At 44.1% G+C, this 24,925-nt stretch overlaps 1 protein-coding gene across 3 annotated transcripts in view; it reads left to right on the top strand.

Annotated features, from left to right (window-relative positions):
* DNAH3 (dynein axonemal heavy chain 3) overlaps window positions 1–21,944 on the top strand; it is a 94,937-nt gene extending 72,993 nt beyond the window's left edge. For 2 of the 3 annotated variants that reach the window (XM_060282550.1, XM_035131636.2), the window contains exons 48-63: window positions 554–697; window positions 1,783–2,449; window positions 2,544–2,709; window positions 3,767–3,983; window positions 4,900–5,082; window positions 6,698–6,896; window positions 7,987–10,128; window positions 11,316–11,535; window positions 13,633–13,877; window positions 15,424–15,540; window positions 16,289–16,446; window positions 16,934–17,101; window positions 17,749–17,891; window positions 18,309–18,513; window positions 20,032–20,169; window positions 21,392–21,944. In XM_060282550.1, the coding sequence (XP_060138533.1) occupies window positions 554–697; window positions 1,783–2,449; window positions 2,544–2,709; window positions 3,767–3,983; window positions 4,900–5,082; window positions 6,698–6,896; window positions 7,987–10,128; window positions 11,316–11,535; window positions 13,633–13,877; window positions 15,424–15,540; window positions 16,289–16,446; window positions 16,934–17,101; window positions 17,749–17,891; window positions 18,309–18,513; window positions 20,032–20,169; window positions 21,392–21,745 (5,466 nt within the window). In that variant the 3' untranslated portion in view covers window positions 21,746–21,944. Of the gene's footprint in view, window positions 1–553; window positions 698–1,782; window positions 2,450–2,543; window positions 2,710–3,766; window positions 3,984–4,899; window positions 5,083–6,697; window positions 6,897–7,986; window positions 10,129–11,315; window positions 11,536–13,632; window positions 13,878–15,423; window positions 15,541–16,288; window positions 16,447–16,933; window positions 17,102–17,748; window positions 17,892–18,308; window positions 18,514–20,031; window positions 20,170–21,391 lie in introns of those variants that run through there. The other variant, XM_060282551.1, reaches the window with a different exon arrangement.
* The last annotated feature ends 2,981 nt before the right edge of the window (window positions 21,945–24,925 follow it).

The raw sequence follows: 24,925 nt of genomic DNA, 5'->3' as shown, positions 1-24,925 counted from the left end.
AGAGCGAAGCAGGGTCCTAGTGCCCCTGCTCCGCTCGCTTACCTCCCTGCTTTCCCCTGAGCGGCGCAGCTGGCGGGGGGAAAAGGGAGGCCACCGCACAGCTCCCCCGCTTGCTGGGGTGCCCCTCAGTGCCCCTCAGCGCCTCCTGAGCACCCAGGCGCCCTGGCGCCCTGCGCCACCGGGGGTCTACCTAGAGCCGGCCCTGTGCCCAGGCCCAAGATTCCTTTTAGATGGCCATCAACACCTTTTGTCATGTTAACGTCTCTATCCCAGGTCAGGCACTGGCTTGGAAAGGAAGCTTAGCCTGTTTTTGTCCACTGGCCTGCAATCTTCCCTTCAGTACTCTAAATAATCAAAAATCCTACCGTTTAATAATTTCTAGTGTTTGGGGGGGCCCACCCCCAAACCCATAACAATATTTACTGATTAAATTCCTGTTGGTTGGCTTCCACCTCCCAGTGGTCAAGAAGTATCAAGATCCATGTGTGTGTGACTATGTTCATATCTGCTTCAAAACCAGGCATGGATTGAGGTCCTTCCTTTCTTTTGATAGGATGGGGAGAAACTGATCAGGCTTTGGATTCATGAAGTTTATCGGGTCTTCTATGACCGCTTAATAGATGACGATGACAGGAAGGTGTTTTTTCACATGGTGAAAGAAACAACTTCTGATTGCTTCAAGCAAAGTGTTGATAAGGTATGTTCATCTTCAAGCAGTGAGAGCTGTTTGAATAAAGAGAGAACAATAGCATATATTTAGAGCAACTGTTATTTTGGGTGCACTGGGCTGAAGAGCTCCTCCACCTCCACCCCAGTTCCACAGGGTATAAAAGTGGCAGAGGGATTTCAGCAATTTTCTGGAATCGGGAAATTTCAAGGATGGAACTCAAGTAACAGTCACTTCTTATTCTCTAGCTTCTGTTTGAGTGGTCAGTGGTAGCAGCTGCCATTTATCTTTGCCCAGAATTTTTCTTGGATTGTTGCTACATCATGGTTGGTTGGTTGGCTGATCGATCGATTGATCAATCAATCAATCAATCAATCTATTGATGAATACATAAACAAACAAACACTACAACTGATAAATTATGGGTGGGATGCTATGTTAGTCCTACTCAGAGTAGAACCATAGAAGTTAACAACATGACTAACTGGTCCATTAATTTCAGCGGGTCTATGCTATGTAGAACTCAGTTGGATACCACCTTATAGGTTTTAGTTTAGAGGGGGAGAAGGCAAGCAAGGGGAACGTGATGGAAGCATGTAAATTACGCTCAGTGTGAAGAAAGTTGATAAAGAAACATTTCTTCCCCTCTTGTAATATCAGAACTTGAGACCATCCAAGCTGAAAAGTGGGAGATTCAGGTCAGATAAAGTGCATAGTTCAACTATGGTGTTGGCTATGACAAGATGAAATGATGGCTGCCAACTTGGATGGCTTTAAAAGGGAATTAGAGCAAATCACAGAGGATAAGGTTATTAGTGACTACTAGTCATGGTAGCTATATCACGTGTAGTTCCAGAGACAATATGGTTCTACATACCAGTTGTTGGAGATCACGAGTGGGAGACTGCTGTTGCGCTCATACCCTCTTTGTGAGCTTTCCAAGACATATCTGTATGGCCACATTGGGAATGGGTTACTGGACTAGATGGGCTTTTGATTCAACCCAGCAGGGTACTACTTATGTTCTTAGTGTGTCTTCCCACATCTGTTATGTCAGAGTGGTGGTGGGCAGATGGAGTCCAAACTGCTTATGTATCCCTCACTGCCTTCCATAGGTATTAAGCCACTTGTCTCCAACCGGAAAGATCCGTGACGATAACATCCGGAGCCTTTTCTTTGGAGACTACTTTAAGCCACAAAGTGATACGAAGATCTACGATGAAATAACAGACTTAACCAAGCTGACGTCTGTTATGGAATACTACTTGGAGGAGTTCAACCAGATCAGCAAGGCGCCCATGTCTCTGGTTATGTTTAAATTTGCCATTGAGCACATCTCAAGGATATGCAGAGTACTGAAGCAGGATAACGGCCACTTGCTGCTGGTGGGCATCGGTGGAAGTGGCCGACAGAGCGCCACCAAGCTCGGCACCTTTATGAATTCATATGAACTCTTCATGATCGAAATCACAAAGTTCTACACCACAAATGACTGGAGAGAGGATATCAAGAAGGTCATGTTGCAGTCAGGGGTGGCAAACAAAAACACTGTGTTCTTATTTAGTGATAACCAAATAAAGGACGAGTCCTTTGTAGAGGACATTAACATGCTGTTGAACACGGGGGACGTGCCTAACATCTTTGCAGCAGATGAGAAGGCCGACATCGTTGAAAAAATGCAGGGTGCAGCAAGGACTGAAGGCAAGAGAATCGAAGCCACCCCTCTGGCCATGTACAACTTTTTTACTGAACGCTTGAAGAAAAACTTGCACATAGTTTTAGGTACAGATAAAAAAAAATAAGTTACTTTTTCATTCTGATTTCTTCTAACATTTGACTGGGCTTGTCTGAGAAATAATGATTATGTCCATTGCAGCAATGAGTCCAATTGGAGATGCTTTCCGGAACCGCTTGCGAATGTTCCCTTCGCTGATCAACTGCTGCACTATCGATTGGTTCCAAAGATGGCCCACGGATGCTTTGGAAATGGTTGCAAACAAATTCTTAGAGGATGTGAAGCTGGAAGATGAAATCAGAAAATCGTATGTCATAGGATGCTTTGCAAAGCTGCCCTGCACCCTCTCTAATATAACAAATCTAAATTGTCACAATTTCTAGAAGGCATAGGCACGTAATTCTATTGCAGCCAAAATCAACAAAGGGTCTTGAGGCACCTTAGATGCTAACAAATTTATCCCAGCCCAGTCTTTTGTGGACTTGATTAGGAATGAGGGAGAAATTTGATTCAGATCACATTCAAAGGCAAATCTACCAAAAGTCACACTTTCTGAAATAATACATGAATGGAAAGAACATCTTTCAAAATTCACATTTCTCTGAAACTGCTACTAGGGAAAAATATGCGTTCAAATGCATATATTAATTAAAATAAAATGCAAAGATGCAATAAATTTGCTGAGATTGCTTTCTAAAAATGGAAATATTAGGCAAAGTTGCATACAAAAATCTGTATATTAGAAATTCACGCTGAAATGATGATGAATTTCCAGGTTTGTTTTTTTTAAATATAAAATGGAAACTGAAGTGGAAATGTGAAGAACTGAAGATTAGGGGGGGAATGAGAAACTTGAGAGAAACTGAAATTGATAAATTAAATCATCCCTAGTCTTAAGTCTACTTCAGAGATGGCTCTCCAGATACTGTTGAAGTACTACCTTATCATCCCTGTTTACTGACTTTACTGACTGGGACAAGCTTTGGTGCTTGTATTGCCGCTTTTGATGCCTTCATAATGACCTAACTGAACTTGGTTTGGCCTGACATGGTCTATGGTTAATATTGAGCAGGGCCGATTTCTAAGAAAGGTATTAAATAGCATTGTAGGCCATAGATATGGAGAACAGTTTTTGAAATTATTGCAGAATGATGTTGACTATTGTCCATCACCACAAGGCTTTCTGATATGGTTAATTAGCATGTCATAAAATCAGCTCTTGGCGTGTCCTCAAATAACTTTTATATCTTGAGCCAAAGTTTTACCAGAAAAATTATGTGGCTCTTATACAATGTTCATGGACCACACAAAATTTAACTCATTGTTTGTATTAGCTGCCTATTAACATGTGTTTCTCCCTGTAGGGTTGTGTCCATGTGTAAGTATTTCCAAGAAAATGTGAGAGAACTCTCCGTCAGCTATTACAGCACTCTTCGAAGACACAATTACGTAACACCAACATCCTATCTGGAATTGATTCTGACCTTTAAGGCGTTATTAAATAGTAAAAGGCACGAAGTGGATATGATGAGAAATCGCTATCTTGTGGGCCTTCAGAAGCTTGATTTTGCAGCTTCACAAGTAAGTGCGGACTGAAACAGGTAGATTGTATGGAAACTTGTAACTGCTTTCATTATCTGTTGTATCCATTGCAAGCTCAGTATTATTAACAGGGCTGTTCAAAGACAATGGTTGTATACACGCCATATATTTAAAGCACATGACTTCCTCCAAAGCAGGCATCCCCAAACTTCGGCCCTCCAGATGTTTTGGACTACAATTCCCATCTTCCCCGACCACTGGTCCTGTTAGCTAGGGATCATGGGAGTTGTAGGCCAAAACATCTGGAGGGCCGCAGTTTGGGGATGCCTGCTCCAAAGAATCCTGGGAACTGTAAATGGTAAAGGGACCCCTGACCATTAGGTCCAGTCGTGACCGACTCTGGGGTTGCGCGCTCATCTCGCATTATTGGCCGAGGGAGCCGGCGTATAGCTTCCAGGTCATGTGGCCAGCATGACAAAGCCGCTTCTGGCAAACCAGAGCAGCACATGGAAACGCCGTTTACCTTCCCGCTGTAGTGGTTCCTATTTATCTACTTGCATTTTGACATGCTTTCGAACTGCTAGGTTGGCACGAGCTGGGACCGAGCAATGGGAGCTCACCCCGTCACAAGGATTCGAACCGCTGACCTTCTGATCAGCAAGCCCTAGGCTCAGTGGTTTAACCACAGCGCCACCTGGGTCCTCTGTATCTGGGTCCTCTGTATCTTACAGAGCTACAATTTCCAGCACCCTTAGCAAACTACAGTTCCTGATTAGTTAGAAAGCAAAATCACTGGCAGGTTCTGGTACCTAATTGCACACTAAAATGCTGATGCATTTTTGTTATGATCCCCCCACCCAATCTGAAATTGATTATGAAATGTGGTGATCTGAAGATTGGAATAGTAAGGAATTAATATCTTGATTATGCCCTCTCCCTTGGTCATCCTCTTTAGGTTGCAGTGATGCAAAAGGAGCTGACTGCTCTTCAACCAGAATTGATTCAGACCTCCGCAGAAACGGAGAAAATGATGATCCACATAGAAAAAGAAACTGTTGAGGTGGATGCCAAGAAGGAGCTTGTGGCTGCAGATGAAAAGGAAGCCAATGAAGCTGCAGCTATTGCCCAGGGTATTAAGGTAATTGTGCTGTGCAGCATGGCGCTCCCTCCCCATTAGAGCTCATCTTTCCAACAGTGCAATGTAATAATTGAGAAATCCAAACTAAGAAAGGTGTAAAGTGCTAGCCGTGATGTGTTGTTTCTGACCTATTTATTGTTTCCCTGGAGGAATGTATGCAATGTTAGTCCTTCTCAGAGTAGTCTCATTGAAATTAAGGAAAGCAAGTTAGTTCTGTCCTTTAATTTCAGTGAATCTGCTCTGAGTAGGACTAGCATTGACTCCAGGCTTCAATCCTGTACCTCAAGTGTGGGAATGTTTATCAGCCCAAGGGCCACATTCCCTTCTGAGCAACCTTCTGAGGGCCGCATGCCTGCAGTGGACAGAGCATGGGGCAGAAGTGGATGGGGCGACAAATGCAATTTTTACCCTTTGTACAGTTGACTAGTTTCTTCGTAGCCACAGCATCCAGACAAGCAAGTGGCATTGCCAGAGTTCATGGACACAGTCCAGTCAGACAAAAACAGTTGGGAGACAAAGTAAGAGGGTGTTGCCAGAGGAAAGCTCTGAGGGCCAGATAGAGAGGAATAGAGAGTTCTCCATCCTCTGCTATGCCAACTTACCTGAGAGTAAGCTCCATTGAACTCAATAAGACTTGCTGCTGAATAAATATGCACCGGGCTGCACCGTCAGCACATGATGTGCCCTTCCATGGTTGGTTTTTAACTAAAGAGCAGCCACTTAAGAGGGGGTGGTCACACTGGGAACATGATGCCACTAAGAGGGAATTCAATCCCTTGCCCCCACCACAGTTCTGATCTGCCTGCCCAGGCCTGCTACTTATGCCAGAGCAGGGAGAAACTATTTCTCCCAAATACACATATGCAGGGGACCCAGCTGGCGCTGTGGTTAAACCACTGAGCCTAGGGATTGCTGATCAGAAGGTCGGCGGTTCGAATCCCTGTGACGGGGTGAGCTCCCGTTGTTTGGTCCCAGCTCCTGCCAACCTAGCAGTTCGAAAGCACGTCAAAATGCAAGTAGATAAATAGGAACCACTACAGCGGGAAGGTAAACGGCGTTTCCATGTGCTGCTCTGGTTTGCCAGAAGCGGCTTTGTCATGCTGGCCACATGACCTGGAAGCTATACGCCGGCTCCCTCGGCCAATAATGCGAGATGAGCGCGCAACCCCAGAGTCGGTCACGACTGGACCTAATGGTCAGGGGTCCCTTTACCTTACCTTAAAAGTAATGTTGGGCTAAAAATGCCCCCCTTTTGTGGGGTCACAAGAGAGTGAGTGTGATGCAGCTAGAGTGCTAGGCCAAGGGAGGCCAGGGTTCAAATCCCCACGAAGTTATAAAACTCACTGGGTGACCATGTGCCCATTGCACCAGGGAGTGTGTTTGACAGGTGGGGAACTGCCACCGAGAGGGCCCTCAATCAGTTCCGATCAAGGCACATCCAGTGGGCAGCACCTGCAATGAGAAAGGAAAGGGCTGTTATTGCAATGTTGTTTCACTGGACTGTGCAGTGGCATCCTGACAATGTGGTGGGAATATATTTGATGTGATGACATAAAAAAATAAAATAGATGTCCAGTAGCACCTTGAAGACCAACTACGTTTGATGTGATTACAGGAAGAGTGCGAGGGGGACCTGGCGGAGGCAATGCCAGCCCTGGAAGCTGCCCTTTCGGCTCTCGATACTCTGAACCCTGCAGATATCTCCCTTGTCAAATCCATGCAGAATCCACCAGGACCTGTCAAGCTGGTCATGGAGAGCATTTGTGTTATGAAAGGAATAAAGCCAGAAAGAAAGCCTGATCCAAGTGGAAGCGGTAAAACAAAACACACACACACACACACACACACAAAAAACAACAACCAAAAATCATTTATTGGGAGGGGTTGTCATGTGCTTCTTTGTGCATATTGAGCATTGCCATCATATCACTTTATATTATATATTAAGACATTCACCCAGTAGAGTTTAGTCCGTTAGGGCAAGTGCTGCACTGCCTTACCAAGCTAAGCCTGTCCTTAGCCAGCCCTACCTTTGAAGGTGACCCAAAACTACAACTAATCCAGAATGCGGCAGCTAGACTGGTGGCTGGGAGTGGCCGCTGAGACCACATAACACCAGTCTTGAAAGACCTACGTTGGCTCCCAGTACGTTTCCAAGCACAATTCAAAGTGTTGGTGCTGACCTTTAAAGCCCTAAACGGCCTCGGCCCAGTATACCTGAAGGAGTGTCTCCACCCCCATCGTTCAGCCCGGACACTGAGGTCCAGCTCCGAGAGCCTTCTGGCGGTTCCCTTACTGTGAGAAGTGAGGTTACAGGGAACCAAGCAGAGGGCCTTCTCGGTAGTGGCGCCCACCCTGTAGAACGCCTTCCCATCAAATGTCAAGGAAATAAACAACTATCTGACTTTTAGGAGACATCTGAAGGCAGCCCTGTTAGGGAAGTTTTTAATGTTTGATGTTTCATTGTATTTTAAATATTTTGTTGGAAGCTGCCCAAAGTGGGCGGGGTATAGATTAATAATAATAATAATAATTACTCCTGCTCCTCCTTAGCCCCAGTGTTGCTGTTATAGAACTCAGCAGGAAGGAGGATGAAGACAAAGCCAGAATTAGTTGACTCTGCCTATCATTGGCTCTAACTCCTCCTGCATTCTGCCCTAAAAGTCCAATAGGCCTCAGCCTCCACTGCATTCAATGCAATAAAATAGACCATAGATACAAGTGTTATGGGAAGTGAGTCATTATATCACCACCTCCATTTGCTTTGGCTTAAGAATTACCTGGATGCTCAAAAAACTATTTCAGGGGAAAGAACAGGGAGATTGAAAATCTTCCAGATTTGTTAAACGAGATATTTGTATTTTGAAAACATTTTAATATATATGTATTTATGTGAAATTTCAGGTAAAATGATAGAAGATTACTGGGGAAGTTCCAAAAAGGTTCTCGGGGATCTGAAATTCCTCGAAGGCTTGAAGACTTATGACAAAGATAATATCCCACCAGCTGTAATGAAGAGAATTAGAGAGAAGTTCATCAACCATCCGGACTTTCAGCCAGCTGTCATAAAGAACGTATCATCTGCCTGCGAAGGCTTGTGTAAATGGGTGAGAGCCATGGAAGTGTACGACCGTGTTGCAAAGGTGGTAGCCCCAAAACGGGAAAGACTCAGGGAGGCTGAAGGTTTGCTCGCTGTACAAATGCAGAAGCTCAATACAAAGCGAGCAGAACTCAAGAAGGTGATTGACCGCCTCCAGGACCTGAATGATGAATTTGAAGACATGAATAACCGGAAGAAAGAACTCGAGAATAACATTGACATATGCTCTCAGAAGCTGGACAGGGCTGAAAAGCTGATCAGTGGCTTGGGAGGTGAGAAGGATAGGTGGACGGAAGCAGCACGCTTGCTAGGAATTCGATACACTGACCTCACCGGGGATGTCTTGTTATCTTCAGGGACGGTGGCTTATCTGGGAGCCTTTACCGTTGATTACCGTACAGAATGTCAGAAGAAATGGCTGGCTTTGTGCAAGGAGGAGAAAGTCCCATGCTCTACTGATTTCAGCCTGAGTAACACTTTAGGGGACCCAGTCAAGATCCGTGCCTGGCAGATTGCCGGATTGCCAATTGATTCCTTTTCAATTGACAATGGCATCATTGTTTCCAACTCGAGACGGTGGGCTTTAATGATTGATCCTCAAGGGCAAGCCAACAAGTGGGTCAAAAATATGGAAAAGGGCAATAAGCTTTCCGTTATCAAGTTGTCCGACACCAACTATGTAAGGACTTTGGAGAATGCCATTCAGTTTGGAACCCCAGTCTTGCTTGAAAATATTGGCGAGGAATTGGATGCATTCTTGGAGCCGGTGCTGCTAAAGGCAACTTTCAAACAGCAAGGTGTGGAGTTCATGAGACTGGGAGAGAACATTATCGAGTACTCAAGGGATTTCAAGTTTTACATAACGACACGCTTAAGGAATCCTCATTATCTTCCTGAGATTGCTGTGAAGGTTTGTCTGCTCAATTTTATGATCACCCCTCTAGGGCTTCAGGACCAGCTTCTTGGGATTGTGGCTGCAAAGGAAAAGCCTGAGCTGGAAGAGAAGAAGAACAAGCTGATTGTAGAAAGTGCAGCAAACAAGAAACAGCTGAAGGAGATTGAAGACAAAATATTGGAGGTTCTTTCCAAGTCGGAAGGAAATATCTTAGAAGATGAAACAGCCATTAAAATCCTCTCTTCTTCCAAAGAGTTGTCTGAAGAAATTTCTGAAAAGCAGGAAATTGCCACTGCTACAGAAATGGAAATAGATGCCACCCGAATGGGGTACAAGCCAGTGGCTGTTCATTCAGCAATAGTCTTCTTTTGCATTTCTGATCTGGCTAACATTGAACCAATGTATCAATATTCCCTGATATGGTTTATTAACCTCTATGTCCAGGCTCTTGCCAATAGCAGGAAAAGTGACGTTTTGGAAGAAAGGATTGAATTCATAATTGACTATTTCACAATCAGCATCTACAACAATGTCTGCCGGTCCCTGTTTGAGAAGGACAAGCTTCTTTTCTCCCTACTTCTGACTATAGGGATCATGAAAGGGAGAGATGAGGTCGATGATGAGGTCTGGCGTTTCCTACTGACAGGTGGGGTTGCGCTTGAGAACCCATATGCGAATCCTGCCCCAGAGTGGTTGTCTGACAAATCGTGGGCCGAAATTGTGCGTGCCTCAGGGCTGAAAAACCTGCGTGGGCTGTTGGATCATGTGGAGTCCAATGTCATGGAATGGAAACTGATTTATGATTCTGCCAAACCTCATGAAGAAGAGTTTCCCGGTGAATGGAATCTGGCCACGGGTCTTGACCGCATGGTCATCCTCCGATGTCTGAGACCAGATAAAATAATCCCAGCCACCCAACAGTTCATCTCAGACAACATGGGGAAGATATATATCGAACCCCCAACATTTGATCTTGTTGGAAGTTACCACGATTCTAACTGCTGCGCACCTCTGATTTTTGTCCTGTCGCCAGGTGCCGATCCCATGGCAGGTGAGGTTTCTTAAATAACTCAACATGAAATCCTCCTTTCATGATACTGCCTTTTAGTTGAACAAGGCTATAATTTGCACATTTCACTATCCACACCCTGAGCAGCAGCTCAAACTCTGACCCAGAGGAGGAGTGCACAGCCAGATTTTTTTATTAAAAAAATGGCAGTGTAAGCAGATGAGGTGCTGGACCCAGACCTTGGTCCCCAATTCTAAACCTGAGCCAGAGATTCCATGGTCAGAGGCAGTAATGCTTCTCAATGCCAGTTGCTGGAAACCACAGGAGGCAAGAGTGCTGTTGTGTTCAAGTCCTACTTGCGAGTTGCCCACAGGCATCTAGCTGGTTGACCATTATGAGAACAGGATGCTGAACTAGATGCTGAACTAGATGGGCCATTGGCTGATCCAGCAGGCTCTTATTATGCTCTTATAAGACCCTCAAACTAGGATCCCCAGAAGCAGCAGATTCATCTATAGTCATCTGGGTCAGATTCATCTACAGGTCAGATTCATCTGGGTCAGATTCATCTATAGGTCCAACCTTCCCCTCCACCCCAGGGCCTGTTTTCCAGCACACAAAATGCACCCAGAGGAAACTCAGTGGGGAAAGACCACAGCTCATAGTACCCTTTTCATGGAGAGGGTCCCAGGTTCAGTTGCTGGCATCTCCAGGTAAGGCTAGGAGAGAAATCTGCCTGAAGCCATGGAGAACTGCTGCCAGTCTGTGTGGGCACTACTGGGCTAGATGGACCCATGTTCTGACTCTGTATAAAGTAGCTTCCCACTGACATTCCTTAATTTTTCTATATGTTGGGTGCAAAAGTCTTTGCAACAGCAGCTTGCCAGAAAGTCCTCAAAAAAGCATTGTAATTCCCCATCACCAACTTCTTCTTCTTCTTCTTCTTCTTCTTCTTCTTCTTCTTCTTCTTCTTCTTATTATTATTATTATTATTATTATTATTATTATTATTATTATTATATCCCTCCCATCTAACTGGGTGGCACTATGGGCAGCTTCCAACATTTTTAAAAAACATAATAGTATATACAGGGCTGCCTTCAGATGTCTTCTAAAGGTTACAGTTACTTTAACTGGGAAGACTCCATTTAGGTTTCTTGAATAGCGTTCCTGACACTGAAACCCTGAGCATTTATTAAAATGATTTGTATTTAAATATTTGACACTAGGCTTGTTGAAGTTTGCTGATGATCTCGGCATGGAAAACATCCAAACTATTTCACTTGGCCAGGGCCAAGGCCCAATTGCAGCAAAGATGATTAATCAGGCTATCGTGGACGGGACTTGGGTTGTGCTACAGAACTGCCATCTCGCAACCAGCTGGATGCCTGCTTTGGAAAAAATCTGTGAAGAGGTCATAGTACCTGAGAGTACTCATGACAAGTTCAGGCAAGAATTCAGTATCTATTATTCAGCCTACATGGATGCTGTAGAAATTTCATTTCCTGGGCTCCTGACATCCTCTTTTGCTGGTCAGGAAAGGGGTGCAATGAGAGTTCTGATCCCCTGGGGTTCTGGGGTCACAGCAGGCTTTTTAAAAGAAGGCAGTATTACCGTAGGTAAATATCTCTTCCCACTGATGCCATGTCAGATAATACCGGTATCACAGTGAGCAGGGTCATGCAGGTAAGGTCAGGCTCAGTAGCATGTGCCTCGATTTAGCAGTATCAAGTTCAGGGCCAAGGTCAAGTATATATGTTGGTACAGTGGTACCTCGGGTTACAAACACCTTGGGTTACAGACTCCGCTAACTCAGAAGTAGTACCTCGGGTTAAGAACTTTACCTCAGGATGAGAACAGAAATCGCGTGGCGGCAGCGGGAGGCCCATTAGCTAAAGTGGTACCTTAGGTTAAGAATGGTTTCAGGTTAAAAACGGACCTCCAAAACGAATTAAGTTTGTAACTGGAGGTACCACTGTATATAAAGCCCTTAACAGCTTGTCACTAGTTTACTTGTGAGATTGCCTTATCCCATACATGCCTACGCAACTGCTTTGATCTGTGGAACTGGCACTGTTACAAGTGCCACGTAATACTTGTTCCGCATTTGTAAGAAATTGATATTTTCAGTTGGAACTCCCAAGCAGGTACCTTCACTGTACTCTTTTTGGTGCTTGCTAAAAACACATCCATGAATGTAGAATCTTGACTTACATTTTAATCTGCTTTCCCTCCCTGCCCCCATCATTGATTTTATTTATTTTTGAATGTTTTCAATAGTTTTTTTTTCTTTTTTTAGATGATTTTCTTTTTATGATTTTATGATTTTACTCTTTCTGTAAACTGCTCTGAGGTTTTCTTGCAATCGAGTGGTATATGGATCTTGTGAAATAAATAAAAATAAAAATACGCCCAGATTTAGGCAAGCCCTATCAGGACCATGGAAAGGTCCTGTGGCCTCCAGTGGCTGCAGTCTTCCCTTTATTGTGGTTAATGGGTGGATGTTGTCTCAGCAAAGAGGTTAAGGTTGGCAAACCCTGTCCCGCAATTAGCCCTGCCTTTGTAGAGGAGCTGGCTGTGTTCTTTAAAGGGCCAATGTCCAGTTCCATAACTGCTAACTTCTACAAGACTGAAGAGATGAAATGCTACTGTGGACTCATCCTAAGGGTTTGAGGGTGGCGGGAGAGCTACATCCTCTGGCTCGAAAGGCATGGGAGGAGGTGCTGAAAGATCCCCTACTTGCACAGGGCTGCCTGCTTCACCTCTTCATCAGAGTCTTCCTCGGGGCAGGGTGGGGGCCCAGATTAGGGGATCATTACATTTTTTAGAACTTTTTCTATCGGAAGCAGTGGTTTGTGCAGGGTCAACACAAAGGTTTTCCTGTAACTGCCCCTCTGCAGTTTTCACTTTTTCACTGACACTACCACATGTCTTGGTGGATTGTACTCCTGGCTGCAAAGAGGGGGTTGAGGTGGGGTTTGTGATGGTGCTTTGTGACAGTGCTAGTCTCCCTTTCTCTTGCACATAAGACCTTTCTATGTAGCAGGATCCCCCTTTTAAAAAAACTAAAAAAACACAAAGGTGCATTCATTCCTCTGAGCTCCTGTCTTGAGTATGATGTGGTATGGTCCAGACACAGGTTGACCACCTCAACGAGAACCAGGCCTCTAACACATTTGTTACAAAGGCACACACAAGATACTTAACCATCATTCAAATGTGTGAAAATAACCTTGTGTACCATCCAGATGTTGTAGACCACAATTCTCACCAACCCCAGCCAGCATAATAATAGTTTTATTATTTATACCCCTACCATCTGGCTGAGTTTTCCCAGCCACTCTGGGTGGTTTTCAGCACATATAAAAACATAATAAAATGTAAAACACTAAAAATTTCCTGATACAGGGCTGGTGCGTGGCCAGTAGTCAGGGTTGCTAGTTGTCTAAAACATCTGGAGGGTGCACACAGTGGCAACCCCTGATCTACACATAGACAGCATCCACGCCATGTAACCAAATTTATTTCTGCTCCCAACTTCTTTAGATTGTGGCTGACTAGTTATCCATCCGAAAAGTTTCCTGTCAGCATTCTCCAGAATGGAATAAAAATGACCAACGAGCCACCTAAAGGAGTGAGAGCAAATCTCCTTCGATCCTACCTCAACGACCCAGTTTCTGACCCCATGTTCTTTAACAGTTGCGAAAAGAAAGAAATTTGGCAGAAGCTGCTGTTTGGTCTCTGCTTCTTCCATGCTCTTGTGCAAGAAAGAAGAAACTTTGGTCCATTAGGTAAGATGTTGTGTGCTTTATTGTTTTCAAAAACAATTTTGTTTTTGTGTGGTAGATGGCTCTGGGGAGGTGGCAACAGAAAGTCAAGCCAGAGGAGGTTTGCATATGGTCTTCACCTGCATCCGTCTTTCTCCTTGCCACCCAAGACAATGTAGGTGGTAGGTGGTTCTGTGGCCAGCAGAGGCTGGAGCAGGCTCTGAGATGATGCCTGTCCAATTCTTCGTCCAGGATGAAAGCAGTATAAATGGTTCCTATCTGCTCCCCTCCCCACTTTATCCTCATAACAACTTTGTGAGTAGGAAAGTCTGAAAGAGTGTGACCCAGTCATTCACTGAGTGTCATTCCTCAGTAGGGAAGGGGGAGAAATCCAACTCAGTTCGCATTTAAAGGCAAATCTACCTTATTCACAGCCATCCTTCAGAATTCACGTTTCTCCAAATTTTGCAGTTTCCCCAGTCAAGTTGTATTTACAAAAGTGCACATACTGAGGTAAACGGTGTGCAGAATTGCATATGTACATGAAAATTACATATGAATATGCATTACGTTCAGGGAAGTGGCTTTGGGGGAAATGTATTAGGCAAAATTGCACACAAAAATGTGTATATAAGAAATTTGCACTAAAATGCCAGCGAATTTTTGTGAGAACTTAACAACAACAACCTCAAACTTGCATAGAAATGTGAAGAACTGTATTTAAGATTGGAAATATTAGAAACTTAAAGTGACAGATATGTTGTTGTTTAGTCGTTTAGTCATGTCCGACTCTTCGTGACCCCATCCGTGACAGATATACCCATCCCTATTCCCAAGAGAGGAATTTAAAGTGGATCTCCCGGATCTACTGCTCTGTCCACAACACCATACTGATGCTATGTGCTGCAACTCTAAACTAAGGAACAGCACAGCATGGATTAAACAGGCTCTGGCAACAGCTTTTGACCCCATGCCAGTATTTGTGTCAGTCTGTGATCCAGATCCCACAGTTCAGTTTTGCATCAGTACGATAGCTCTTTCTACCATTAAGCTGGGGCTTAGTTTTATTGAAGATTTCCTCATGTATGTCACTCACTGCCCACCGGGCCATTTTTGCTGCCAAAGGCACCCCAGATAACAAATATAAGCATTTTTATGTGGTTACAAACTTGGATCTCTTGCTCAGATTTCCTAGGTGGCGATATAGGGAGGGAGCTTCTGTTCACATTAACCAGAGGCACTTGTGCCTTTTCTGTGTCCATCAGAATGCAGCTGTTCAGTTTTGAGCTCAGCAGTTTTCAAATGACAGCTGAGGGGCACATAAATAATATTTAACATTAGCGGCTCAAATTAATGTAAGACCTGGAACACATCGTTGCACTGTAACAGAAGTTAATTAAAGACAAATATCTCCCTCTTGGATACAATATTGAGACAAATGCCTGGGCTTCACTATAGTATTGTTTCAGCTTAGCCTATTAGCATTGAACGGCATTTTATTGTTTGCCATCAGCAGAACAAAGCTTGCTGTATTGCAGACTCACTTTTCCCCCCACTCTGACCTGGACAGGTTGGAACATTCCTTATGAATTCAATGAATCTGATCTGAGAATCAGTATGCGGCAGATTCAGATGTTTCTGAATGAATATGAAGAAACCCCATTTGAAGCTCTCACATATCTTACAGGTATGGACATTATGGCTACATTCAGACATAATGCTGGTTTAGCATCATGAAAATGAGCTTAGCGTGATTTAGCTAAACTACAAATGTGAGTGTATTACAAAAGTGAGCTGAAAACATGGCATATCATTTATGAAAATGAGCCCCCAAGGCTTGCATACATCCCTTCCCCATTTGCTATGGTGGCCATAGCAAAACAGCTGGAAAAGAGGAGAGGAGAGAGAGGAGCATGCAAGGCACACTGCAGTTCAAGTGATGCTGCTTTATACAAAGTCAGTTCATTGGTCCATCTAGCTCAGTATCGTCTGCTCTGACTGGCTGATACCTTCCTTTGTCACAGGCAAGGGTTTCTCCCAGCCTTACCAGGATATGATGGCGATTGAATCTGGACTCCTCCCCCAAACCACAGTTTCCTGTTACATCTGGGCCACAGTCTAATAGCCGCCACCCTCCACCATACCACCCTTCCAAGGTGGATCCAAACTAGCCCAAAGTATATGGGGATCCATGACGGGAATCCAATTCTGACATAACTCCATCATCCCTAGTAATGCAAGGCCAGCTAACATATGGCTGCTTATTAAAGATGTCCCACTTGTAGGTTCCAATTTCCCCCTGAGCCCACTGTATGTGGGCTCCAGTCACCTTGTGAGCAGAGTCTTCTTGGTCTCCTGTTTTAAACAGAAGGCATCTCTGCATGCTGCATAAACATCTTACCATTTTCGTTCTAATGTGTTGTTTCTATTCCTAGGCGAATGTAACTATGGTGGGAGGGTAACGGATGACAAGGACAGGCGTCTCCTGCTCTCTCTTCTTTCAATTGTGTATTGTAAAGATGTAGAAGTCCTGGAAAACTATCAGCTTTCCCCAGGGGGGGAATATTTTGTACCATCCTTCGGGACATACCAGGTAAGAGAGCAAAAGGTGTGGATGAAGTACTTTTTCACACAGCGCCTAGTAAAACGATGGAATTCTCTCCCCCCCCCCCCAAAAAAAAATAATAATGATGGCCACCAACCTGGATGGCTTTAAAAGTGGATTAGGCAGATTCATGGAAAATAAGGCTATCAATGGCTACTAGATACAATGGCCATTTTCTCTCTCCACTATCAGGGACAGTAAATGCCTCTGAATACCAGCTGCTGGGAATCACAAGTTGTGCTCAGGTCCTGTTTGCGTGCTTCCCAAAGGCATCTGTTTGGCCGCTGCAAGAACAGGATGCTGATCTAGATGGGTCTTCAGCCTGGTTGTGCAGGGATTTTCTTATGCTTTTATAAAATGCGGGCATCACAGTCTGTACCAATTGGGGGCAGTGTGAACAATACCACCTCCTTATCTAGCAAACCTGCTTGCAGGTGATGATGCTTAAAATACACATATTGTTATATATTTACAGTCCTACATAGACTACTTGAGAAGTCTGCCAATTATAACCCACCCTGGAGTATTTGGGCTACACGAGAATGCAGATATCACAAAGGATAACCAAGAGACCAACCTGCTTTTCAATAGTGTCTTGCTGACTTTGCCCCGACAAGCAGGTGGTGGCGGCAAATCTCCACAGGTAACAAAATGACACAGTGGCTTCATTTAGTGCTTCAAGCAAAAGTCCCTTTTGGATGTTAAGGTTGGCAGAAGGGGCCTATTTGGTTATTTGGTTACCTTCAGGGGTGTTGGTAGCCTGGGAGAGGGCATTCTTTGTTGCATCCCCAAAGCTGTGAAATTCCATTCGTTTAGAGCTGTGTCTAGCAGCTTCATTATGTAATTTTTATCATATGCTGAAGATCCACCTATTTACTCTGACCGTTGACACCTTACATACATAAATGCATCACTCTTACTATGATGTATGTATTTAGTGCCGTGCTAGCAGTTCGAAAGCACGTCAAAGTGCAAGTAGATAAATAGGTACCGCTCCGGTGGGAAGGTAAACGGCGTTTCTGTGAGCTGAACGCCGGCTCCCTCGGCCAATAAAGCGAGACGAGCGCTGCAACCCCAGAGTCGTTCGCGACTGGACCTAACAGTCAGGGGTCCCTTTACCTTTACCTTTAAACACAACTAAAAGCATAATAAGCTCAAAAGGGCCAATGAGTTTGAAAAATTACGTATTTGAAGAATAACATACATAAAGATGGCAGGTTATTAAAGAGCTACAAAAATGCTATTTTCAAGCATATTCCATTTCAAAAATGTTCAATTTCCTGATTTTAGGAAACGGTAGAGGAACTGGCACAGGACGTCCTGTCCAAGTTACCACAAGACTTTGACCTAGAATATGTGATGGAAATGTACCCAGTACTTTACAGGGAATCCATGAATACAGTTCTTAGGCAAGAACTTATCAGGTTCAACAGGTAGGATTCTGGGTTTCTTCTTCTTCTTCTTCTTCTTCTTCTTCTTCTTCTTCTTCTTCTTCTTCTTCTTCTTCTTCTTCTTCTTCTTCTTCTTCTTCTTCTTCTTCTTCTTCTCCTTCTATCACAGATATTTGCCCACCTGCTATTCCATATACAAAAGGTGATGGGACTAGCAATTGACTGTGGCAGGACATGCAGGCCTCTACTGCACAAAAGAGATCCACCCTCCAAAACGTTACTCTCACCCCTATCATTTGCCAATCCACTGTGCCTAATAATAGGACTGGCCCTCTTTCCTCATTGAACATTATGCTTAAGGTAACATGGAAGCCTCCAGTTAACCATAGGTTTCCATTTCATCTGACCCGAGAGCTAACAGATTCAGGACGAATTCAGAACCATTTCTTCTCCCTCTAGGCTTACAGAGGTTGTACGCAGCAGCCTTGTCAACCTGCTTAAAGCCATCAAAGGCCAGGTGCTGATGTCTTCAGAACTCGAGGATGTCTTCAACAGCATGCTTGTAGGCAAAGTGCCTCCTATGTGGGCAGCCAAATCCTACCCATCCTTGAAGCCTATGGGGAGTTACGTGTCTGACCTTCTCATGAGGCTGGTCTTCTTTCAGGTATGCTTCAGCTCTCATGGTTCAGTGTTGTTGTCAAGATCATTTACACATAAGTAGAGATGGAGGAAGAATTCAATTTGGTTTGCATTTAAACACAGACTTCCCTAATTTGTGTTTTCCAAAGCAATGTGTGAGCCAAAACACAGCTAGCCTTCAAATTTTGCACTTTTCTAAAGGTTGCAGTGATGATCTCCAGCCAAGTAATGTGTACAAAAGTGCATGCATTGTGGTAAAGAGTGCATAGAAGTGCATATATTAGTGAATATAACAAAGCAAAATGCATTCATTCTATTAGGGAAAATTGCTTGCAAAAATGTGTATATTAGGAGAAATTTTCACTACAATGCTAATGAATTTTCATGAGCACTTTAGAAAAAGCTCTGCAAAGTGATGTGGAAATGTGGGGAGTTGGATTTAAGACTAGAAAAATGAGATACTGAGAGTAACCGTCTATCAATTGAGGTTGCTTTTCCGTCACGGTTTCCTTTTGGACAAATAAATGTCCAGCCAGAACTGCTTTTTTATGTATAAGTGATTTTACATTGTTTTTGTTCTGAGCTTTTAAATTTTGGAATTTGGTGTTTTTGTCTTGATACTGGTCATTGACTAATAAAACGATTTGATTTGACTTGAGAAACTGAGAGAGATCATCCCCAGACTGCGGCCCTCCAGAAGTTTTGGCCTACAACTCCCATGATCCTTAGCTAACAGGACCAGTGGTCGGGGAAAATGGGAATTGTAGTCCAAAACATCTGGAGGGCTGAAGTTTGGAGGTGCCTGATCTAAGCAGTGTAAATGGAGGCAGAAAGTAGAAAGCAAGCTAGGTGATTAAGAAAGAGCCACAGATTAGAACAGGCATAGGCAGCCTTGGCTCTCCAGATGTTTTGGAACTACAACTCCCATGATCCCTGACCACTGGCCCTGTTAGCTAGGAATCATGGGAGTTGTAGTTCCAAAACAACATCTGGAGAGCCAAGGTTGCCTATACCTGGATTAGAAGAACTGTTGCAGGAATAAAGGTTAAAAAAGCTCTCGCTGTTAAGAGATCTTGGGTTGCATAGAATGCTACCCTACTCCAGAGTAGACCCATTTAAAGTCCATTAACTTCAATGGGTCTGCTCTGGAGTAGGACTAGTTGGTGACATCCCTTAATCATTAGATAAGCTTCAAAGAGAGACAGCAGTTGCCAACAATAAATTAATTAATAAAAGCCCCAGAAATAGATGCGTACACCAAAAAGTGTGTTAAATTTAAATATTTTAAATTATATTTATATATGCTTAAGAATCATGCTGGTGTTTTTATCTAAGTGCAGTGTCAGTTTCTTATCCTAATATTTATAAATCCGGACGTAAACCTTTACAGATTTGCATTTGTTTAATGTTAGAGACTGACGGTTTGAGATTCCATCACCCCAAGCTCTTGGCCTTCAAGACTTTACAGCTGACCATATGCAGTTGCTGTTTCTTTTAATCCCACATTATAACTATTTGCTTTGCCGATTCATGTTAAACCCAGGAGTGGATCAATCACGGACCTCCACTTGTGTTTTGGATTTCTGGTTTCTACTTTACTCAGTCCTTCTTGACAGGAGTTTCACAGAACTATGCCAGGAAATACACCATCCCAATAGATCACATTGGATTTGAATTTGAGGTAAGTAAAACAATTTCATTCTGTGTTTAAGAGTTCCTGTATACTATGCAAAATGAAACTTGGTAACCTAGGGTTGTATCCAATGAAATCCTACTGAGAGTAAACCCACTGGAATTAATGGACCTACTTTGGTCATGTCCATTAATTTCAGAGGGCGTACACTCAGAAAGTTTGTCTTCCTTCCATCGCCCTCAGCCAATCCATCTGTAGAGATCAGAGTTAGGCTACTGAAGATTGGGGTGTTTGCATGAACTGGAATCTAGGGAACAATAAAGCATATCTGCCAGTGGTATAGTTAGGTAATTTTAGAGTTCGTGCACTTGCTCCCACCCATCTCTCCTTAAATACCAGTGCATATTATATCACTTACTGCAAAAAGGCCATCCTACTGCATTTTTGGGGAGGGGGGGCTGCTCATTCTGTTACATGGAGCCCTGGGCACATCTTATGGTACCACTGATCTCCAATGTAAAGCACTGATGCTGGTAAAAAAAATAAATGTTCCTGCCTTCCTTCCTTCCACAAAACATGGATTTCTGAAGCTGCATCCTCCAGAGTCCATTCAGAGCTTTCAAAGGCCAGAAACAACAGAGGCCGTTTTCCTACTTAATTGATCCCTTAGTGTTAGAAGATAATAGTAAAATGTTAAATAATTGATGGCATGTTGTTAGAGAAGGGGGCGGGGAGGAGCTCAGGGATTTACCCTTACCCTGTCTCAGAAAATGCCTTTGGGGAGCTGTGCAGAGTACAGATTCAAAAGTAATAAGTCTGGAGAGCATTATGAACTAACGCGTAATGAGCATTTAGAAATATGAGAACCAGTGTTGGGGGACACACTGGGACCTAGCTTTTGCAAGCATTTGTAGATATTTCTCTTCCATTCTTTATGTTTAAGAAGCCCATAGTGAGCTAGTGGGATGGGGAAGAATGCATGATGGGCAGTCCCCATAGATACTCGAGGACCTTCTGGGTAGATGAGTCACAGAGGATTGGGTGTGATGTTTCAGCACGTCCTGCTTCAGTGCTTCAGATCTACAGGAGACATTCCTTGCCATGGCTAACAACTAGCACTGGATAGAACCTCCCTTCTGCAAGACCTAGGCCATGTTTTAATACACCATCTCTTCCTTCCTTCCTTCCTTCCTTCCTTCCTTCCTTCCTTCCTTCCTTCCTTCCTTCCTTCCTTCCTTCCTTCCTTCCTTCCTTCCCCCACCCAATTTAGGTGATGACACAGGAGCACAGTATGACTCAATTGCCTGAAGACGGTGCCTACGTGAAAGGGCTTTATCTTGAAGGGGCCCGCTGGGACAGGGAGACCATGCGGATTGGAGAGTCTTTTCCCAAAATCCTCTACGACTCCCTGCCCATCATTTGGCTGAAACCTGGCGAGAGCTCCAAATTTTTGCATGAGGGGATTTACCTGTGCCCAGTCTACAAAACCAGTGCCAGGAGAGGCACCCTGTCCACCACTGGCCACTCCACCAATTATGTGCTCTCCATTGAGCTCCCGTCCGATTTGCCCCAGAAGCACTGGATCAATAGGGGCGTAGCTGCGCTTTGCCAGCTTGATGACTAAATGGTTGGTGTCACATGCCTGCGCTTTCTGATGAAAAAGCGCAGCTACAACCATTGCCCCTTTGGAAATAAAATAAAACTTTAAGCTTGAGCAACTTGTTTTATTGTACATTCATCCTGATTTGTTTCCAGGGAGGGTAAGACAGCAGCTGCATCTACACCATACATTAATGTTTGCATGTATGTATGTATTTCATAAAGTTTATATGCTGCTTGATTCTAAAAAACAACAACCCTCAAAGGGGCTTATAAAAAGAATACAAAAAAATAGTAAAAAGAATTTAAAACATTCAGAAAATTAAAACCAGCAGTAAACTAAAAACACATCAGTATTTCAGATAGAGGAGTAGGCCTGTCTAAACAAGAATGCTTTAAGTAGGTATCAAAAAGACTGCACTGAAGCTGCCAGCAGGATATCAATAGGCAGGGAGCTCCAAAGTATAGCGGCCACCACATTAAAAGATCAGTTTCCTACAGATGCAGAACATCTGTAACAGTGCCAGTCCCACAGGTCCAAGCAGTCCGAAAGGGCTTGTATGGGGTAAGACACTCTCACAGACAAATATGTAGTTTGTTAAGGATCCTGGGAATTGTAGTGCTGTGAGGGGTAAACTACAGTTCTCTAGGTTCTTTGGAGGAGGCCATGTGCTTTAAATGTATGCTGTGCATGTGAGTGATGTTGCTTCAAGCCAGCATTGTCCCACACTTTGCAGTGCACTTTCTCATCTCTTATTGTAAAAAGTCCATTCTTGGGGGGGGGGAGTGGGTTTGTTGTGCAAGGCCTCCCAGTCGCCTTTGACTGCACAGCCAGGATTTGCTGGGATGTGGCTGAATCTCACCCAAGACTAGTGATGGTCTGGAGGTACTCTTTGCTTTACTCTCAATTTGCTTTCTCTCTTGTGTTGAGCCATTTTACAGTGAGCATTGAGACGTGGGCCCTTCCTTTTCTCTGTTCTAACAGCCACACTCACAGCAACCCGTTTGCTCTCAGGGTGACTCAGGAGACACCCACAGCAGCATAGAAAGCAGTAGGATAGATAAGGAACTTCAAAGGGGGAAAGCTGTTATTGTAGTCAGTTGGACAGGAAGAAATGACTGGATGTAGAAGAAGCAAGAGGATGAGTCAAATATGACACATAGGCTACATGTCTGAATCTGGAGCAGCAAGGAAGACGTACGGAAGGATGGAAAGACACATGGCAGAGCATCTGCTTCCAGGGAAATTATCTTGTGCCAAGGTCGAAAAACTTGGAACAGGGCCCACTTGGTTTGCCAATTATATAGGAAGACTGCCTTTGACCAGGTTAGAGTATATCTCTGCCTAACACACTGTTACCTACTCTGAAAGCCTGCAGCTCCCCAAACAGGGGCTTTCTCTTATCACCTGCTGCTGGAGATTGACCCTGGGAACCTTCTGCATGCAAAGCGATGGTGAGCAATGGTGTTCCCCAAATATCAGAGGACAATATGGACTTGCCTAAAAACAAAGGCTGACGGACTTGATGGATAAGGCAATCAATGGCTGCTAGCCACGGTGGCTGTGCTCTGCTCCACATTGCCAGAGGCAGTCTGCCATTCAGTGCCAGCTGCTGGGGATCACAAGTGGGGAGGGTGCTGTTGTGCCAATAGCCTATTGGGCATAGATGAACTATGGAAGACACTGCATTGTCAACCATTCGGTTTCACTGGCTGATTCCATGGCTCTAGTATTATGAAGGGGAAGAAATGGAGGCAGTGAGGGATTTTACTTTTTTGGGCTCCTTGATCACTGCAGATGGTGTCAGCAGTCACGAAATTAAAAGACGCCTGCTTCTTGGGAGAAAAGCAATGACAAACCTAGACAGCATCTTAAAAAGCAGAGACATCACCTTGCCGACAAAGGTCCGTATAGTTAAAGCTATGGTTTCCCCAGTAGTGATGTATGGAAGTGAGAGCTGGACCATAAAGAAGGCTGATCACCGAAGAATCGATGCTTTTGAATTATGGTGCTGTAGGAGACTCTTGAGAGTCCCGTGGACTGCAAGAAGATCAAACCTATCCATTCTGAAGGAAATCAGCCCTGAGTGCTCACTGGAAGGACAGATCCTGAAGCTGAGGCTCGAATACTTTGGCCACCTCATGAGAAGACTCCCTGGAAAAGACCCTGATGTTGGGAAAGATGGAGGGCACAAGGAGAAGGGGATGACAGAGGACGAGATGGTTGGACAGTGTTCTCAAAGCTACGAACATGAGCTTGACCAAACTCTGGGAGGCAGTGGAAGACAGGAGTGCCTGGTGTGCTATGGTCCATGGGGTCCCGAAGAGTCGGACATGACTAAACGACTAAACAACAACAAGTATTATGAGAGGAGAAGAAAGGGTTGTCCATGTCCATTTTCTCCTCATGATGCATAATTGTATCCACTTTTATTATGTCCTCGCTTTTTTGGTGAGCTAAAAAGCCCCAAATGCTGTAACCCTTACCGGGGGAAACATCAACAAGGGAGACAGTCCACTTTAAGTGTGGGGGCTGTGAGGCACAAACAGACAGTGTGGGGAAACCAGCCTTGCCCCTCTGGGAGGGGGGAAACCCTGAAGCAGCAGCAGCTCCTCCTTTTAGGTATGCACTTTCTGCTGGGCTGTACCTTCCAGCCTTCTCCTGTGGAAGCTTTAATTAACTGTGTGAAACTGTTTTCTGCTTATGCAGAGTCTTTTCTCAAAGAAGCACAAAATGCTTTGAAAGGGGATCATAGGTGTAATAACTTCAGGTTTTCAAAGAGCAGCAATTTCGAGACGCCCTGATCAAATTTCAAAAGCTGAAAAGCTGTATATTGTTGGGCTCGGTTTTGTTGCTCTTTTTTAAAACCAAGTTGCATTTTCCCAGGAGTTAACTGGTTTGGATGCTGTTTAATTCATGAATGTTGAAGAGAGACCCTTTTCTGATTGCCTAGGGCCATCTAGTGAGCCGCTTGCAGAACTGGGTGTTCCACCCCTGAACTTTTGCCATAACCAGATAGGAATATTGACTCAGCTAATTAGGCCACGCAATACCTCATTGCACCAGCTCACTTGCCTTATGTATATACTTTGGATATTCAAGCTTTTAGTTCCTTTAAGCCCAGAATTCAAAAGATGGAGATTCAAAGGGGGGGGGACCCGCTGCACATCTGTCTGTGGTTAATAGACAACATATATACAGTGG

The sequence above is a fragment of the Zootoca vivipara genome, chromosome 14 (assembly GCF_963506605.1).
Source record: "Zootoca vivipara chromosome 14, rZooViv1.1, whole genome shotgun sequence".
Classification (NCBI taxonomy): domain Eukaryota; kingdom Metazoa; phylum Chordata; class Lepidosauria; order Squamata; family Lacertidae; genus Zootoca; species Zootoca vivipara.
Note: the sequence above shows the minus strand (reverse complement) of the source record. Positions and strands in the feature narration are given on the sequence as shown.